Source organism: Crassostrea angulata, chromosome 10 (assembly GCF_025612915.1).
Source record: "Crassostrea angulata isolate pt1a10 chromosome 10, ASM2561291v2, whole genome shotgun sequence".
Classification (NCBI taxonomy): Eukaryota; Metazoa; Mollusca; class Bivalvia; order Ostreida; family Ostreidae; genus Magallana; species Magallana angulata.
The window spans coordinates 19,887,483-19,907,318 of NC_069120.1; the positions used below are offsets into that span (position 1 = coordinate 19,887,483).

Below are 19,836 nucleotides of genomic sequence, written 5' to 3' on the forward strand. Positions count from 1 at the left end.
ATACTTGTTCATTTACTCTGACATTAATAAGATTATTGCGATCGATTTGTTATCGTAACCTCCACCAAAAATCGAACAGAAATTAAATTCCTACTCCATTCGCTTTATAATCATTTAACTGTTTGATTGAAAATATTGGTTTTTTAAATGTATTTTTCATGCATTGTTTATAATATCTAAATCTCAACGGTGCTAAATCGTGTCACAGTTTAAGCTAGGGGATTGCTGACGTCATTTGAAACGATAGCACACAACGTGACAAATATAAGTCTAACAAGAAGAAAAAAAAGGAACTCGCATCGCACAGTGTTATGTAGAACAAATACATTGGGAACTGTAAAAAAAAAAAAAACACGTAACATCACGAAGCATCATTTTATTAAAAACATTTCTGTTTACACATCACTCAAATTTATTGTAGTGTAAACATGTTTATCAAAAAGTTAGTTATGTACAATGTTTTTCGTTTCGGTGGTAAATTGCATCAATTAATACATATGTAAACATACCTCAAAGTACAACAAAACCAAAAATGAATCATTTTAACGACACAAATATTGTGTTGATGGTATAAATGTTTCAATTAATATTAACGAACAAGAATGTATCGACTTTAATAACATGCCCAACTGTTGGCGTATAATAACAAAACTCGAAGTCTTTGATTCGAACGTCACCCAGTCTGTTACTCCTCAGGACAAACTTTGACCATCTCGCACACCTGTGTCGGGTCTAAGAGCTTCTGAATGATCTTCTCAGCTATCACAGTGTATTCTGTGCTTACGAAATTTAAACACTGCAAGAAAGAAATAAAAATAAGACGCAAGTTTGTTGGCAGATTAATTGTACGGTGGTAAGTAGATTTCTTTTTATCTGTGCCGACTTACAGCGTTGTTTGTTGGGTTTGGAAGGCGATGGCAGATGTCTTCGATGTAAGCTAGAACCTTGGCCTAAACGAATAAAATAAAAATACCATGTATGATTCGTAAACAAATATAAAAAAAACCCAATCATTTGAATCATTTTGAAGTACAATATTCCTTTGATTCTCATAAACATTTGGCAATAACAGAATTGAACTTAGTATATGAAATAAATAAAACAAATTGAAGTTTTGAAAACTAACGTCATCTTTATCAAGTTCGTCTGCAAAAATCTTCATGACCTTTTTGCAAAGGTCACATTTCTGACTCGGCTCTTCGATTTCCTGGACAAATGAAAAAACTTCCGGCATATCTCCCAACACTTTGGTTACTGTTCAAGATAATATAGTAAGGTTATTCAACATATGTGTGTACTAGTATATCACTACATGTATCAACACATGTAGATTAAAATGATAAAATACTGATTAAAAAATTACCGTTTTTGCAGTCTTCTGGAACTAACTCTTTGCATAGTTTTTCGGGTTCAAAACCATGTTCCAACTCTTTGATTATCAGAGGAACAGTATCTTGACACTAAGAGTAATAAAGAAAAAGTTATACATATTCTTAAATTATGTGCCTGTATGCGTTGACGGTATGTATGAAAGTAATAAGCGGGCATGAGACAATTTTTGGAAACTTGGCAGCTTCAGGTTATACTAGTGAGTAATTTTTCTTTTCACAAAAAAATTAAAATATAAATTAAAATATATGTAAACTTTTATGGAAACATTTCTGTTCCTTTGCATATAATATATATATTTTTTAAAAAATAGTTTAAGGGCTACACACAGTAGGCACGTCATTAATATCGGGCAGAGTTGTCTTTCGTACCGTTTTACTGTATGGCTCTGGTATAAATTTGCAAATGGCGTCGAGATACTTTTCAATGGAATCTTCCGTCTTATTGTCCTTAAGGAATATATTTGTGGCCTCCGCAAGCCAAGTACATACATCGCATTCAATGTCCCTGCCCTTCAAATCAAAGGGAAAAATAAATTACAGTACCGTATTTCAAGAAAAACAATAATTGTCTTAATTGTAGGAATATAATGTCAGAGTAAAAATGTGCATTCTCACAACTTTGACTTTAATTTTCTCTGTCCCCGCTCTAAAGAGATCAGCCTCGAAATGAGACATCTTCTTCACTACGGACCTCCGGTGTCGAACCTGCTCACGTGGACACGTGATCTCACATAATTTTACTGCTAGCTGAAAACAAATGGATGAAATAATTAATAAAAAAATACAATTAACACTATATGCATTGATGTTTAAAATTGTTCTTGCTTTCTGGAGTAAACAGACTTAAACATCATTTGGTTGGACGAAATTAAATTTAAAAAAAAAAAAATTCAGAAAAGGTTACAAGCAGACAGAACAACAAAATGCACTAATTGTTACCTGTTTATCATTGGTTGGCACTATGTTTTAATTTATCAGTGTGATCATAGTTAAACCGCGTTTGATTAAATTCTGATTTACACTTACTAGTTCTGTGTACTGGCTGGGTAAGACGGCTTCGACAAGTCCATGGCACATTTCACAAGATACACCTTGTATGGTCAAGGACATTGTTCTGGCTCCTTGTGTTGTCAAAATAAAAAGAACTTTTCTTCATTTTTCGTTTTTCTTTGCATTGCCACTACTTTTAAAATTTAATAAACATTTCATTTTACATTATTTGTACTCGGATGTCACGAGTTTTTCATATCAGAAACTGCGAGTACAAATCCCTTTTTTAAGCATTGAATGCTTTTTTGGATGTCGTCGGACCTATAACACAACAAGCGGTGCAGACAAATTGAATACTGCGACATCCAAAAACAAGCATTCAATACTTATATTTTTATTTCTGCTGATGTATATTTGTGTGAATATTTCTTTTTCTCTTCTAACAGAATATTAAAGTTATGTCAACAGCACGGAAGAAACTTAAGTAATATACCAGTAGTATTTCGTGTGAACATTTTTTTCCACATCTTCTCCAGGGAAACCAATCTTAACCAAGTTTTAAATAATGTCAATAAAATATTTCTTCAGAAACGCAACGTAACTTTGTTTTGAAAAACGGAACACGCCTCGTTCTTCGAAAAGAACTACACAATTATAAAAAGTTACTCATTGTAATTGCTGTGCAATAAATAATATATGTACATTCTGTAATGTATAAAAAATACCAGAATTTGAAATGTAAAAACTGTTTGAGATTATATCATACATTATAATGAACACGGTTCTGCTAATAGTGCGATATTAACAATGCAATGTCTCTAAATATGCCATCTCTGTTATTTTTTAGTGAAATGAACTATTTGACGTCATTCGAATAGGCATCCTTCTTATAAAGTGAATGTAAGCCTTGTAGTAATAAATGTGAGTATGTAAAATTACGTGCAAACTTATCCGTTGGAACACACACTCTTGAAAAATTGATACATCTAATTTGATATCACTAAATGTTTTGGTGTTTAGGATAATAAACTTACCACTCTGACATAGTTTGATTTCGGTGCACACCTTTTTAGGATCTACGCCATCTTCTATTGTTTTTACTATCTGTGGAGCAGCTTGATTACACTAAAAAAAAACCAAAATTAAAATTTTAACACTAACATTATCAAATAATAAGCTTATAAAAAAATATGTATAAAATTAATCGCTCCTCGCATGTTTGACATGCTAAAACAGGCACGTAGCATCAGGGGGGGCCAGGGGGGGCCTGGCCCCCCCACTTTTTCTCGCAGCAACAAATTTTTTAAAATTAACATATAGAAAATTGAATTACCATGAAGTTGGCCCCCCCACTTTTTTGGGAGTATGTAAAAAATTGATATGAAAATAAGGAAATGAGGATTGAAATTGAAGTTATATACTACGCCAGCCCCCCCCCCCCCCCCCCCCCCCCCACGGATTAGGATTTTGACGATTTTGGAAAAGTTTAAATTTCCCTTTTTTTTTTTTTTTTTTTTTTGCTTTTCAAGATTTTTTGGATGAGTCTGGCCCCCCCACTTTCAAAAACGATGCTACGTGCCTGTAAAAGAATTAATTGGCGGAGTTTAAATCGTCTGTCTTACCAAATCTTGGATAGGTTCTGGCAACAGAGCACAAATTTTATAGACAGTGGTATTGATGCTCTCGCCTGTGGAGTTGTTCTTGATATATTCATCCACAATCTGTACCACAAACTCACAAACTTGACACCCAAGACTGTCCTGTGTGTGAAACAAACACAATCCTTTAATCTGAGATAAAGCACTTGCAGAACTGCGTAAAATCATCACCAGTGGTGGATTTTAAAATGCAAACCTTTACTCGCTTAGCTTCATTTTCAATTTCCTTTCTTGATTCTTCTTCTTGATCATAACCTGATTGAAACAAATAACTTAGAGCCACTTATTCTCATAAATGCTGTATACAGGGAAATATTCGACCCCGTTTTATTTTCGCTCCTTTCGCCCTCGATGTCAGCAGGCGAATTTAAGACTGGACGAAATACATAATCATATTGTCTTTTTTTAACCACAACTTTGTCTTGGCGAATTCCAGACGGGGCGAAACCGTATGTAATTGATGAAGGGCGAAAATTACACGGGGCGAAAATAACCCGTATACAGTATACGCTCCCCATTTTCAACGGACGATTTCAACCAACATCAACTTTGGTTGTTCTCAGAATAATTTGAAAAGGAAGTTGTATATTATTTTTTTAATCATCTAGTAAATCAGGTAATGAATATATTTATTGTCGAAAAAAAACTGTACTATGGGTTCCATTTGTACTCTTTCACAAGAGGATTTACTAGTATACATAATAGTTTTTTTTTAAAAAGGAAATCAAATAGTAAAATATTTTGCTTAAACAGATGTACCACGTGATCCATTTGTACACAGTTTAACGGTTTCACATGTCTTCAGAGGATCGAGACCTTTTGCTAATTCCTTTACAATGGAAGGTGCAATAAGTTCACACTGAAAAAAAAAACAACAAAGAACTAAGTTTGACAAGAGTAAATCTGACCCTCCCCTCCATTTATCAACATTTTAAAAGGGTTTCCGATGTTTTGTCATTTTGTTGAACAAGTTGTCTCATTTACTTGCACTCAATTGATGTATACGATATCATTAATGACGTCTTTTTAAAAAAAATACTTCAAAATGAGTCCAAAATCTTTTTTTTCTTACCTCATATGACAATTACTCGGTATAAAAGTATAATATTCATCTAAAATACATTTAGAATACTTCGGGTTTTATGAAATTTGAATTGCGTGACCAACCCGTATATATATCCCGATATACATTAAAAAATGATACTTTATTTCTTAATTTAAACTAACCTCTGGCTTTATTGCTGCTGGGAGCAGATTGCACAGCCCATAAATGGTACTGTTAATTTTTTCTAGCGAAGCATTTTGACCGAGTTCTTTGTCAATTATGGTTACAAGGAATTCGCAAAGTTCACACTTTGCATCCTAAAATGAATAAAATGTCATGTGTAGAGAGGCTGTACATAATTCCATAGAATGGTTACAATTGAAGAATTTTGACAAATACCTGTGGGGCTGACACAGAGGGACCCCTTATAACCCTGTTGACGTGCTCCTTCAATCCTTGTAGCAAACCTGTATCTGAAAAGAAAAACCAGGAAAGTATTGTTTTAGCAAGACAAATGCAGACATATGATAAGCGGATATAAAGCAACTTTACAATAAAACAAAAAAGAGAAATGCTTCAGTGAAGAGTACATCGTATACTGTTCTTTTTTTTAAATTCCTAAGATTATTTTTATTTTTTGCATTTATTGTCAAACAGTGCGATATAGCGAAATTTGTTTATATGGCACTTCTACATGCATGTAAGTAAACCTTCGCCATACGGACGAATTTTGAAAGGTTGAATGGATTCTTTTTAAAGTTATTATTCTTTTTTAATGTTATAGCATAGGAACTTATATTTACAGATGCAATTAATCATAACCAAAATAAATTTATTTTCTTTAGAGTTCAATATTATGTCACATATTACATGGAAGTTGTGTTTATTGTATATCAAAGTTCAACCTCTACAAAAAAGAGATTAATTAATCCAACACCCAAGTTGTATAAGTTCCATTTAATGCATGACTTTAAGGTATGTAACGAAAACATTAAGATAGACTGATACAAATGAGTAAAAAAAATTATGTTTCTTTAAACGTACTAAGTGTGCCATTTGTGCATAACTTCACTTTTTCACAAGTCTTCAATGGATCAAGCCCATTAGCCAATTCTTTCACTATCGTAGGTGCAACGAGTTCACACTGAGTCAAGAACAAACAATATTGTTTTAGTACGTAAAATTGAAATCTGACACATTAGTACGTTAAATAAAGATCTTAAACTAAAAATCATTTTAAAATGGGAGTTGACATTCATATAATATCCTGTTATTTTTTGGATACATTATCCATTTAATGATAAACAGAAATTTCAATTCAATGCCATTCATCAAAGATAATATTCAAGCATTATCAGTTTAAAAACAAAATAAAAGACAATATTGAATTGTATACGTACTGTAGCTTTGATTGCATCCGGAAGCAAGTTACATACAGAATAGATAGTGTTGTTTATTTTATCCAATGAAGCGTTCTGTCCCAATTCTTGATCTATTATATTTATAAGGAATTCACAGAGTTCACATTTTGCATCCTAAAAAAGCAATTACATATCATATTATATGTATCAAGCATTCCATTTATATTATATTTCAAAGATAAAGTAAACAAAATTACAATAAAAAATAATGAACCAAGACTTATAATGGAGACCATGTTCGTTAATATTTATTGTTTCACAGAATGGTTCTCAAATCATTTTTTTAAATGCCCTTGCTGCCTCAATTCCTAACAACATTTACAACCACTGATTTAAAACAATAATTTGTTCATGAAAAAGCGCATTATAAATTTGGTCGAAAGTTCTTTTATAAAACTGTCCAGATCACTTTAAGGTAAAAATATATACAAATTCTCAATAAAAAAAAATTTAATATACATTAAAAATGTCCTTTTCTCGGATTACCTCTAAATTTTTGTTCATATCATTCTGTTCTTTTAGCTGATTTACGACATCTAGCCAGGAATCGTCCAGAACCCCTGTAATGAAAGCATCAAACCAATCATGCAGTGTTTTTGCTACCAAATTGTGAAACTCGTATGTGCGTCTTTATATCATGATCTGTTTTCACCAGTTGTGTATGAGTTTAGAAATATATTTTAGAAACTTGAACATCTTATAATTCCTACTCTTTTATACCCGAATGAAAAAATTCACATTTTAATTGGTAAAAGTTACACTTTAACGTGCATAGCTTGCACTTTAATCTGTGAAAACCACGCCTACTTAAACTGTAAATATAAATTTTATAGATTAATGAGTAAATTTTACAGAATACAGTATAAAATTTACAAATTATATGTGAGTTTTACAAATTAAAGTGTGAGTTTTAAAAATTAAAGTGTGAGTTTTACAAATTAAAGTATGAATTTTACAAATAAATAATTTTACATCAATTAATTCAAATAAGTATTTTTTTAGGCGCATTTCTATAATCTAAGAATTCGTTTTTGCTATATGTAATAAAAATAAAAGGTATTCAAACCTGAAAATGTATCGGCGCAAAGTCTAATGTCTTTGCATGCAGTTTGTGGATCGAATCCTCCTTCAATCTTCTTCACAATGGTTGGCGCAATTGCTTCACACTTAAATCATAAAATGCAACGTTTTTCATAATAAAAGAATCATTAAAAACATTTAAAAAAAAACGTTTTAAGATTAAAATGTCATTCTAAAGCACTATTTTAAATGCTGATTTTGCTGCTACATTTCTTGGTATTCTCTGTATGTTTTAAATGTATGAAATATCACCATAAAACTCGAATGTGGGCAAAATGAAATCACTGGTATATTTAAGATAAAAGGCACAAACACACCTATACATCAGCTTTGATGGATAAAGTGCAGGAATTGGCATCAATTGTAAAGAATTAAAAAATAACTAACTTTATCGGATGATTTTGGGTGACTGGTTTGACGACCAACAGAGAAATGATATCAATCTGCATGTTTTTATGGACATATAAAAAGCCATGAACTTACACTTTGTTTGATTTCTGCAGGAAGAAGCGCACACAGAGAAAATACTGTGTTATTGATGGTGGCAGCAGAAGCGTTTTTTTCAAGCTGGCTGTCTAGCAAGTTTATAATGACCGTGCATAACTCACACTTCAGATCCTAAAATTGAGTTAAATGATGTCACTTACTACGATCATGACGTCACGTGAAAATAATTGACATATGGTATAAATTGTTGAGTTAATTTCTTTGCTGCTTTTGTTCATGGAAATTTGGGTGTCGATGATACCCATTAAGATTTCACAGATGTCACAATATTTGCCTCCGTTTTGGTTCTAATTAGAAATGGAATAAGAGTTACTTCAACAACAAACTGTGTGATACTTTGTTTAAATCGCATTTCTCATCAACTATATTTGCAAAACTGACAGATACAAACAGTAGATATAAAATACCCCGACTTCATCAGCAACTTCTTGAATTTTTGGAACTGGAACTTGTGAAAAGTATTCTTCAGTTTTTGCTGCAAAAGATGATGCAACATTCATAATCTAATTGTGTCCTCTAAAATTATGTTGAATTGTTGATATTGTTTTATGCATTTCTACCCCAGATGATTGCAAACTTAGCAAAAGTATTTTTTACCACATTTATAAACTATTACGTATAGGCTAATCTTATGCATGTGAACAAAATTATTCTAAAAGATATTTCTAGATATTATGGTTAACTTCTATTCAAAAACATCTTGTAAAACTAAATAAGCTGAAAACAGTTTTCAATATTCCTGATAGGATAGAATAAAAAGACGAAATGAAAAGAGGTAAATAAAACTTTTCCAATTATCTTTCGGATATATATTGTAGTACATATCAACATGCACATTAACGATATCTAATTGTCAATTTTATCTTTTAGTTTGCGTGTAAAGTTTCCTGACCATATTACCATGTTTTCAAGACGTTTTAAAGATAGTATCCCTTTTAAGATAGCTGGTCTTTTTGAGAGCAAATTGACATAAATATGCAAAACATGAAATGACATCAATTGTTTAACCTACATTATCTACTATTATCTACCAACTAAAACTTCGCCAAACTACATCAATTTACCATGCAGAAGAACAATACATTAATGACGTACCTGTGCACAGTTTTATAAGCTTGCAAATTTCATCCCCAGTTACGCCATCAATTAGTGCCTGAATTATCTTATCTTTGTATTCATCACACTAAAAGTAAATAGTTGATTTAAAATAAATGAATCATTTTTTGCAACTTTATAAAGACAAAATGATTGCAAAAGGGGACAATCATTGAAACTGTACTTACGAAAGCTTTTATTTCGGCAGGCAGGCTATCACAAAATTTGGTTACAGCTTCTTCTATTTTATCTTTTGTGGCATTAGTGACTAAATATTTGTCCAATTCATTGATCAATAATTTGCAAATTTCACACTCCAGTGGATTTGCCTCCAATACAAAGATTGAAATAAAGCAAAAATTTATCCAACTACTATACGGTTTTAAGGTATTATTCTGACGAAAAGTTCAATACATGTATATTTAAAATTGTCTTTTTAAAAAACAAGTACTTTGTTTAAGTGATTCAAACTAAATACAGCACCCCAAAAAACCAAACAAATAAAAACCAAAGGCATTGGTTGTTGAATAAAAATAAATCAAAACATGCTCTGGATCAAAATACGATTTTGTGATAGGTTAGTCATCTCTAAAATGCTGCAATTGAAACTAAACTTTTCCTTTTCTTAAAATAAATCAGGTAGCATTCCATATTTAACTATTCATAGTAAGGGTAAAAAAAAGCAAAAATAATAAATTTCAGATATTCTTACCTCGTCTTTTCGGTTGAATTCAACGAGTTCTGTCTCTAAAATGATTTTAAAAACGCATGAATTCTTCATATACCATTAAGAAATACCCGGTATCAGTACTTGACATTTGACAATTTCTTTGTGTTAATACTGTAGCATTCTCACCTTGGGTGCAGAGTTTCATGTAAACACACGTGGATGCTGGGTCAATTCCGTCCTCCAGATGTTTTACGATAGCCGGAGCCATAGAGGTACACTTTAAAACATTGTTAATGATTGCAAATACAAAAACTTTTGTTTGTATCTTTTTTAAGGCAACGTTAGAATTTAAAGTTATGCGTTTTCTTACACATTCATCAGCTGTGCTTTCATTGACATACATGGGTATCAAATTTCGTGGATTGAGCAAAAATCTGTTTCAGGGAGGATTAAATTGGTGGCCAATGATTTTATAAATACAATATGTTATTAGATATTGTAATTCGATGAACATTAATTTTCGTGGAGCAACTAAACAACAAACACTATGAAAATTATACTGCAATCATTAGAATTTCTTGTGGCTCAATTTTCGTGGTATTTGTAGTATTCGTAAGTACCTCTCCCCCAATTTAATTCCTCGACAAAAACACATTTTGGAAGAGTTATCTTTACTACTGAAACTGAAAACCGATACATGCATGAAATTACATTCCCACGAAAAGATGAAGAAAGCCCACAATCCACGAAAAAGGGCCGCCACAAATTAAATGATTCATCAGTATTGATGAAACAATTGTTATACATACCAGAATTTTAAAAACAGATGGCAGTTTGTTGCACACTTTCGCTACTGTTGAATTAATAGATTTTGAAGAGGCATTCCGTTTGATATACCAATCCACTTCATTGACAATCAACTTGCAAATTTCACATTTAGGATCCTTTTTTGAGAAAAAAGGGGGACATCTTTTAACTTGAGACATGAGACTAAGTGTCTATGCAATAAGAGAAACGACAAGTTTCACATTTACATTCTAAAAAGACCTGCATATAAGGAAACATTCAGAAAATTGAAGTTCTCGTCAAAATACAAGACAAATAAATGTCAAACGCTTCATTTTTGACAAATATTTTTTAAAAATGTATGATGTGTAAGGTTTTTATAATAGCTTAGATATTTAAAAAAAAACCACTGCTCATAAATCTATCTGTCAATTTTTTTGTTACCAAAATTACTGGGATATGTCTTGTTTATTCGTCAGCTACTTAAACACTAACATGACAAGTTGCACAATTTCATGGCTAACCGGTTCCCATATTGTTTTTTTTTTCATTCAATTGTACTGATACCAGATAATATCTTACATGTGAATTCTGATAAAACATTTAACAATAACTGTATAGAAAAATATATACACATTTGCTGCCTTAGTTTTATACTCTGCAATTTTTAAATGTATTTCTTCATTATATGAAAACGTTTCTTCTTGAAACGAAGGAATGAAAAATTGACAGGTCATTTGTCATTCAATATACTAGCTGCTCAAGCATTTAGAAGAGATATCAAAGTAACTTTTGCATGAATTTATCTGGAATTTTAATAATTTTGAAATGAAGGAGTAACGTTAAGTCATTTTATTGAATTTCTTTTAATGTCATTAGCCAAAGATCAGGACTGCCGCTGTAAATTTTGATCATTAAAACGGTTAAATGTCGCCTGTTGATTGTCTCCAGTGTTTATGATATTTACATAAGCAATATCGGTCTAATTACTTAGCTCTGTTTCATTGTTTTTTCCAAATAACTCCACTTATCATCGAACTTGATAATGAGATTACAGAATGCTTGAGAGTAACTTTAGGTCTAAGAAGATATGTAATAGATTTATAGAATCAGCATCATGAGTTATTCATCTAGAAAGGAAAAGTACCCGCATAAGTCAGAATGAAATGTTTGCCATTAAATTACCAGTGACTGGCGAAACTTAAAGGGTTTGGTTATGACTTAGGTCAAATTTTATTTTTCTATATTTTTATAATGCTTTAAAAATGCATCTCTAATGATCAACAAAATTTTGAGCGTCAGCCGTAGGGTTATAAGCAATATACAGGGCTCATATATCTTTGTCATGTAAACAATGCTCGTTCCATGTTTTTGTATATATTGGTTCAAAATACCTTATACTTTTTTCAAGCCTTTTCTCTTTGCTCTAATTCGTTTTAGGCATGAAGAAGTAGTTCCTAGCGTTTATTATATTCATTTTTGGTCAAAAACTAGATTTTTCAATTAAACATTCAAAATGTTAACAAAAGCATGACGTAGCTTTGTTCACATGACAAAGAATTGTGAGCTCTATATCTCGCTTATAATACGGCGTCTGACACTCAAAGTTTGGTTGACCTTGTGGAAATGTTTATGTAAACATCAAAATTAATTAATGTCAACGGAATGCCAATTAAAATGCAAAGCTAAACACAATCGTTGAAAATATCTGTATTTGTTATCTAAAATAACAGGAAACAGACCACATGTATCTCTATCAATCGTAAACAATTAGGAAAAGCTACTATCAAGAATTTAGATACTTTCTAGAATAATTATATCTGGAGATCTGTAATCTTTCGCAAATTATTTAAAAAATCACGAGAAACAACATCACATTTAATATCAGATAAACTTTGATTAATATAGGGTATCATTTTGATTATCTATATGAGCTCTATCAGTTTACCGATATCTGGTCTGGAGACTTTTCAGCTTCATGTTTGAAAAATAATTTAGGCAAAGAGTAACCGTTGCATTTGGCAAATGTATGATAAGTAATGAATATTCTGTATGAAATAAATATTCAGAGAGGATTTGAAGCCCAATAAGGCGCCGGCTTATGAAGTATTGGAATATTTGATTTTAACCGTGGTATTAGACAGATACTGGGTTATATACCTGTAATACTGTATTCCTGATTAGATGCGAGAAATTGATATCTACGTTTAATTAAAATAAGCACTTCACGCGGATTTTTATATCGCGCTTTTATTTTCTGAGAGTTGAAATTATAATGGATAAGGATAAAAATTTTCGCATTCGCGATTTTATACTCTCGCGTTTTGATACAAAACAGGAGGTTGCAGAATTAAGTACTCGCGTATAAGAAACAATTTACAGTACAGGAGAGCTAAATGTAAAATTGTACACTGATATATATATATATATATATATATATATATATATATATATATATATATATATATATATATATATATATCAATCACTAGTTTTTGTAAATAATTATTACATGGAGTTGCATTTATGTTACAAGCTTTGTAAATTATATTTTGACGATAAGAGATAAGTTTTTTATTTCCTTGATTAAAATTCTATGAAAATGTTTTTTACGAAGTTGTTTACTGTTCTTGTTCAATATATTTACACTTATTCTTAATTCATCAAAAGTTTATCAACGTGTTGATTACGAGTTGAAGTATCGCTAAAATGTTAATTATATTTTTTTAAAAATGTGACCTTTTCAGTCAAAACGCAACAAATTCAAAAAAGTGTCATTCAAATGCTTGAAAATATCAATACCTCTTGCAGTTGCTGTATCTTGCTTTTTTTAGCTCCCGCTACAATATAGAAAAAAGGCATATGGGCCACATCGCACACCTGAGCAACAATAGACATAATAAAATCAGCTTCATGGAGTCATAATACAAAATATCTGGACAATGTGGTATAATACATGTAGATCCTATATACATAAAAAAAATCCATTCCCCTCCCTGGATATTCTTATGTTTATAATCAAATCCCTTTTCTATTAGGATGATTTTATAGTCAAATCACATGTAGAGCACTGCAATTCTCAAAAAGATCCTAAAATATATATATATGGGATATTAACTTACAATAAAGTCTGAACCCCTTATGAGGCCCAAAAATCGTCCAGAGGCCAAAGTCTAAACAATTTTAAAGAATCAGCGATATGTCGAAATGCTTGCATATAAGTAAAACTGTATATGATAACATTTCAGTTTTTGTAAATAATTACATGTAGAATGTTTTCCTTTGTGCAACTGGATCCCCAATGTGGCCCCTCTCTACTTCTTAAGATTTTGATTTTTGATTTTTGAACGAATTTGAATCTACAATATCTGTAGTTGCTTTCACTGAATCACTTAAGTTACAGTTTTCTAGGAGAATGGTTTTTAGAAAAAATAGATTAAAGATTTTTTAAAAAATTTTCTTATGCAAAAATTTGTCTCCTCCCTAACGTGACCCCATCCTTTCCCGGGGATCATTATTTGAATAAATTTGAATTGCCACTATCTGACGATGCTCCCACACAAGTTTCAGCTTTCCTGGCTGATTGTTTTCTCAGAAGACGATTTTTAAAGACTTTCCTCTAAATATTCTATTCCTTTGTAAAAATTCAACCCCTATTGTGGCCCTTCCTTACCCCCAGGGATCATGATTTTCATAACTTTGAATCTACACAACCTGTTTCAGCTTTCCTGGCCAAATGGTTCTTAAAAAGTAAATCTTAAAAAATTTTCAAAATTTTTTCAATAATTTCTAATTGTCACGCCGTGGTCCTTAATTTTAACAACTTTTAATTTTCTTTGCCTAAGGGTGCTTTGGCAAAGTTTGGTTAAATTTGGTCTTGTGGTTCTGGAGAGGATGTTAAAAATGTGAAAAGTTTACAGACAGACGGACAGAGAGACGGAAGACAAACAACATGTGATCAGAATAGCTCACTTGAGCTTTTAGCTCAGGTGAGCTATAAAAAGCGAGAAAAGAATTATCACAATTAACACCTAAGATGTTGGGTTTTTTTACAACAAGGAATAACACAAACAATATATACATATAATAAAATTGAATTGATTAAAACTGCTGATCCTTGAATTTAGTTATAACTCACAATAAGCATAGCAGGAAAAGATCAGAATAGAATTATTACCATGATCTCTCTCTTTCTCAGAGCAAAGTTTGAGTTCGTCACAAGCTTTTTTTGGATCCACACCAGATACAATCAATTCAATTATCTCTGGTGCATAGGCATCGCACTGAAAAATTGCAGTCATCGCAAATAGAAGTGCTTATATATTTCATAACCATTTTTCATATCAAGGTAAAAAGGATATTCCAAAATGAATTATAAAAAGAAAATCGAACTCAGTACGAACGATCACTATTCAAATAATTTAAGTATACTCACGAATTTCTTGAAAGATTCCGGTAAAGCACTGCACAACTTGTTAACAGTTTCAATGACAATTTCTTGAGATTTGTTTTCTTTCAGTAAGTTGTCTAATTCAGTGACAAGTAATTTGCAAATTTCGCATTCCAATGGACTAGCCTGCAAACGGAATTAATTGAAATTTCGCCATAAGTATGCTGCCCATGTCTATAAGAACTTAAGATATGCAAATATTCGTTTATCTTTACAGTAAAATAAATATATTAAATTATAATTTCAATGAACATAGATAATCATTAAAATTTAAAACTGCTTTGGATATTTGGTTTAAAGGGGCATGGCAACAATTTGGAACTAATTCTATTTTTCTGTTTTTATTATTTACAATGCTTTAGAAAATTATTTGTAATGATCAAATGAAAATTGAGAGTCAGTTGTAGAGTTATAAGAGTTTACAATTCTTTTCTAGTATACAAGGTTTGTGCCCTGTTTTTGTTTTACATAGGTTCAATATACCAGTTAAAAATCTTTTTCAAGCTTATTTGTCTATCTTTTGTTTATTCATTTTAACCACAAATAAACAGTGTCTAACGTTTAACACTTAATTTTAGGTCTAAAACTGAAATTGCCACTACAGCTTTCCAAAAAAGAATAATCAAAAGCTTTATTTAGCAAGCAAAGAATTGTAAGTTCTGTAAACCCCTTATATCTCAAAAGATGACGCTCAAGTTTTGTTGCCTGTAAAAAAAATGCCTTACTAAAGCATTGTGAACATTAAAATCAAAAAAAAAAAATTGACCAAAATCGTGACCATGCCCATGAAGGCATTTAATTCAAACTTTGTTAAATGATGAAAAAAATAACAATAACAAAGCGTCAACCATTTCAAAATTCGCAAGATTTATAGTTTAAAATTTGATCATTTAAAAATATATTTCTCTCAATAACTGGCTCAATGAGTACACGAAGAAAACAATGCATTGAGTCATAGAAATACCTGTTCTTCAGATGTCTTCTTGGTATCAATTTTAATTGTTTGTCTTTCTTCCCGAGGGTCTTGTGGTTTTGGACAAACATTTAGAAGAATGCAGATCGTTTCTGGATCCTGTCACAAGTTATAAACATATGATTCATTTTAACTTGTTTTTAATCGAATGTAAAGATACTAGAGTCTGTTCTATTTTCAAAAAGGAAAATTTGCACGAGCAAATGACACACTCCTAATGTTTTCATTGATTTGAAGATAAACAAGATGAATGATGCCATAAGTGAAAATTAGATTGTCATCTTAAGAAAATAAAATATTATCTCATTATATGATTAGTTTTTCAAGAAAATAAAAACATTATATCACGACATATCAACATTGACACAATTTCCACATATATAATATCTAAAGCAAACAATTCAGATAAAAGTAACAGTACCTATGAAAAAATGTAGCATACCATTTTTTGTGACAATGTTTTAAATATGTCTGGAGCTTTGGACTTGACAAAACCCAAACAATCATCTACGTGGGATGTGAGCCTTTCACAGATGTCTTGCAACCTCTGCTCAATCGTTGCCTAAGGGCACAAGTGCTCAAGTTAGTCATTATAACCACAAAATAAGGAATAAAGAGGTACTAAACACAGCATTTTTAATATTTGCAAAAGGTATGTGCTTTTCATATTGTTGTTACAGAAACTGGTTATCAATATCGAGGTGCTTATTCATGATAATGAATAAATGAAAAGATCAATTGAAAAATGTTAAACAATTTTATTAAGGAAGGATTTTGTTACTAAGGAATATCTATGAAACCAGTTCTTGTAATGGGTGTAAACATTGTAAGTTTGCCCCAATACCAGTAGGTTTTCCAGCAAACATATATATGACTAACAGAAGTTTTCAAAATTTATTCTCCTTATAATCAATAGATACTACTTATATCGTAGAAAAATTGACAACTTTTACAATAGGCATTTACCTAAAACATTTCAGTTTATATAGATTTACATATATTGAAATTATCCACATTAAGTCATAGTAAAAGGTCGTGTGGGTTAAATGCATATCTTTTATAGCAATGATAATAAGATCGATAAAAATGCAGTAATTATTAAAGTTCAATTTCAAAATGCATTTCATTTAAAATCGAGAACAACAAAAACAACTTAAGCATGACATTCATTCAATTAAATTATTTTTCTTATTACATGTTCTTAAAATTACCTTTCAGTTCACAATTTACGCATTTCAAAATGTATTTCAATACTATCCATTTAAATTGTATAATTTGTTCATATTACTTTTTGCTACACCTGCATTTGAACTAATAATAAAACAGTGATAAATCATTCTGAATAACCACTATCATGTCCAAACATGCATGTAAAATGAATGATGAAGACTTTTATAACCTGTCAGTAGGCATTTGAATTTGATGCTTGTCTTCAACTTTTTATAATGAGGACTGATACAACCTGTGGACTGATAAACTCACCTGTGTAGCGTTTTCCGCCATGAGCTTTTGAAGGTCATGAACTGCTACATGGCATATCTCACACGTCATTAAGTCATTGCGAATATTCGGTGCAGCTGTGAGTGCCATAAAATACCAATTAATCAGTTTAGATATTATTTCGTAGATAGATAACGTTTATAGCAAATTCCAAAGAACATTTATAAACTAATAAAACAAATATGATTGGTTGATCTAATACTTAGACATCAATAAAAGAAATCGGTTCAACAGATTGACTGAAGGTCGTTTAAAATATAGAAACTTATGTTAAAAAGCATATTTTTAAGTTGATAGCTTGTAATTTAAAATAATGTTTGAGATACAAGCATTCTATACTGTTATAATCACAGATGTAAATTATTTTGAAGAATATCATAATTTCTTTACTTACCCTACAGAAAATTTAAATATGATTTTCCCCCTAATTTTTGACAAATTAAAATCAACTCTCGCATTTATAATGTTATATTTGTAATCTTAAACGAATTTTATACAGGTATTTTGGGAGGTTGGTGACGTTAAAATATACTTCACATTAAAAAAAGATACGTTACATTTAAATATTCTATTTTTACATTTAATTTTCGAGGATACCAATGAATAGCAACGTGTTTCTAAAAATGCAGAATTTTTTTAATGTAACAGCATTTTATTTTGATTATAGAAATAAAATATTTGAAACTATGATACACCAATGAACAGATGTTTGTGGAATACTAAATTTATTTGCATTATCTGAGGCAAGGTAGGACAAGTGTCTCAAATCAAGAGCGATATATGTATGTGTTCTGTGTAAACAAAGACTAGTTCAAGGTTCAGTGGATTTATAATCACGGTTTTCATTTGTAAGATAAACTTTTGGTTAAGATTGTAAGACGAAAAGCCCGGCTTTTGTTGTGTAGATTCAAAACTGTTGATAATTACTAAAATAGCATGATATCCAATGATGAATGAAAAGTAGATGTCATCATAAATTAAATATTCAAAAGATGCATGTATTGTGATATAAAAAAAAAAGATTGAAGGAATGCAAATAAAACGAGAGTTTACAGTGGCTTTATCGCCTTTATAGTTTTTTTTTAATTATCTATAGTAACACGTGTAAACATTTTAAGAACAAAATGTAAATTTAACTCCTGGCCCTGTATGCCATTTTCAGTACGTTATTTATGAAAAGGGGGAATAATACATATTGTAAATGAAAAAAGAGAAAGAGAACACAGCGTTAGATGAAGAAAAAAAAATGGAAATACTCTTGCTATATACGTATAAAACTGAACAGTAGTTGTTGAATATATTTATAATATACAGAGAAATGAAAAACTTGTTAAACACGACATAAATGAGAGCGCACGACATATCTGCCGTATTTAAATATATCTTGGATCTAATATACCCAATATATATAGTCCAAAAAAACATAATTTTTAATTTTTGCATGAAATTTAAAAACATATATATATAAATTGAACATTTAAAAAATGTATAAGCAACTCCAACTTGGTTCGAGTAATACATCATAAAACAATATCTTACCTGTTGCAAATGTAAGCAGACAAACTGCAATGATATTTCTGAGCATTGTTTTTTTTGGGAACTGATGTCTCTAAATATCACTTCGCTAAAGTAAATGTGAACAGGTTTATAATGAATTATCTCTGATATGACCGCCTGTGAGATCATATGAGTTTCTATCGCGGTATCCGTTATCGGGTAGTTTGACCTGGACATCGTACAACACGCGGAATAGATCGCACTGATAAGTGATGATGTGTCGTCATCTAGGTGTGGACCTGTCTAGGTATCTCGGCTTACAGCTTATTGTTATCATTATCTGGTTGCATTTTAATCATTTCGGTTAAGAATTGCACATAATTCAGTCTTTGAACCCTTTTATTAATGCGTGTTTACACCCTTGTTTATCAAATTTGTTAGTGTTTGTGATAACAAAAGGGTCTGCTTTAATATTATAAAAAAGTTTAAGCATAACTATGAAAGTTAACAAGGAGACGATAAGAAGTATTCGAGAAAATATTACTAGTATTCCAGACAACTTTGTATTATTTTCATGCAAGAAAATGTAAGGAGGCGATGTAAGTGCAGACTGGCAATTTTTTGAGTATTTTACAAGTCCTTTTCCTTATGTGAGTTAAACAATTGTTGTTTTCACTAAATGTTTACAGGATATAAAAAAATCAACTACAATGTTGTAAAAAATCTTATCTTTATATGGAAGATGTACTTAAAATACCCCGTCCCCTCCAAAA

At 30.9% G+C, this 19,836-nt stretch overlaps 1 protein-coding gene across 2 annotated transcripts; it reads right to left on the reverse strand.

The window, feature by feature from the left end:
- Positions 1–360: 360 nt before the first annotated feature.
- Positions 361–19,263, reverse strand: LOC128167732 (uncharacterized). Of its 2 annotated transcripts, none has more exons than XM_052833616.1 (31): positions 19,106–19,263; positions 17,549–17,643; positions 16,509–16,628; positions 16,058–16,165; positions 15,079–15,219; positions 14,821–14,926; positions 13,446–13,483; positions 10,667–10,801; positions 10,044–10,134; positions 9,900–9,934; positions 9,376–9,516; positions 9,188–9,275; positions 8,500–8,567; positions 8,069–8,203; positions 7,572–7,671; positions 6,992–7,065; positions 6,485–6,619; positions 6,129–6,228; positions 5,484–5,557; positions 5,267–5,401; positions 4,799–4,898; positions 4,236–4,294; positions 4,004–4,141; positions 3,416–3,506; positions 2,418–2,512; positions 2,007–2,138; positions 1,761–1,901; positions 1,364–1,460; positions 1,127–1,254; positions 888–950; positions 361–796 (listed from the first exon to the last, which is right to left on the reverse strand). In XM_052833616.1, exons 1-31 carry the CDS (start codon positions 19,149–19,151, stop codon positions 686–688), a joined length of 3,120 nt encoding a protein of 1,039 aa, XP_052689576.1. In that variant the 5' UTR covers positions 19,152–19,263; the 3' UTR covers positions 361–685. The 2 variants fall into 2 exon arrangements, with proteins under 2 accessions (XP_052689576.1, XP_052689575.1); XM_052833615.1 differs by lacking the exon at positions 8,069–8,203 and adding an exon at positions 8,233–8,379.
- Positions 19,264–19,836: the final 573 nt, after the last annotated feature.

Excerpts from the sequence above, each read along its gene's own strand:
- LOC128167732 (XM_052833615.1), bottom strand. The coding sequence starts at position 19,151 with ATGCTCAGAAATATCATTGCAGTTTGTCTGCTTACATTTGCAACAG. Across the intron at positions 16,166-16,508 it reads AAACATTGTCACAAAAAATG|GATCCAGAAACGATCTGCAT; the intron begins GTATGCTACATT and ends AACTTGTGACAG. Across the intron at positions 9,517-9,899 it reads AATTCAACCGAAAAGACGAG|GCAAATCCACTGGAGTGTGA; the intron begins GTAAGAATATCT and ends TTTGTATTGGAG.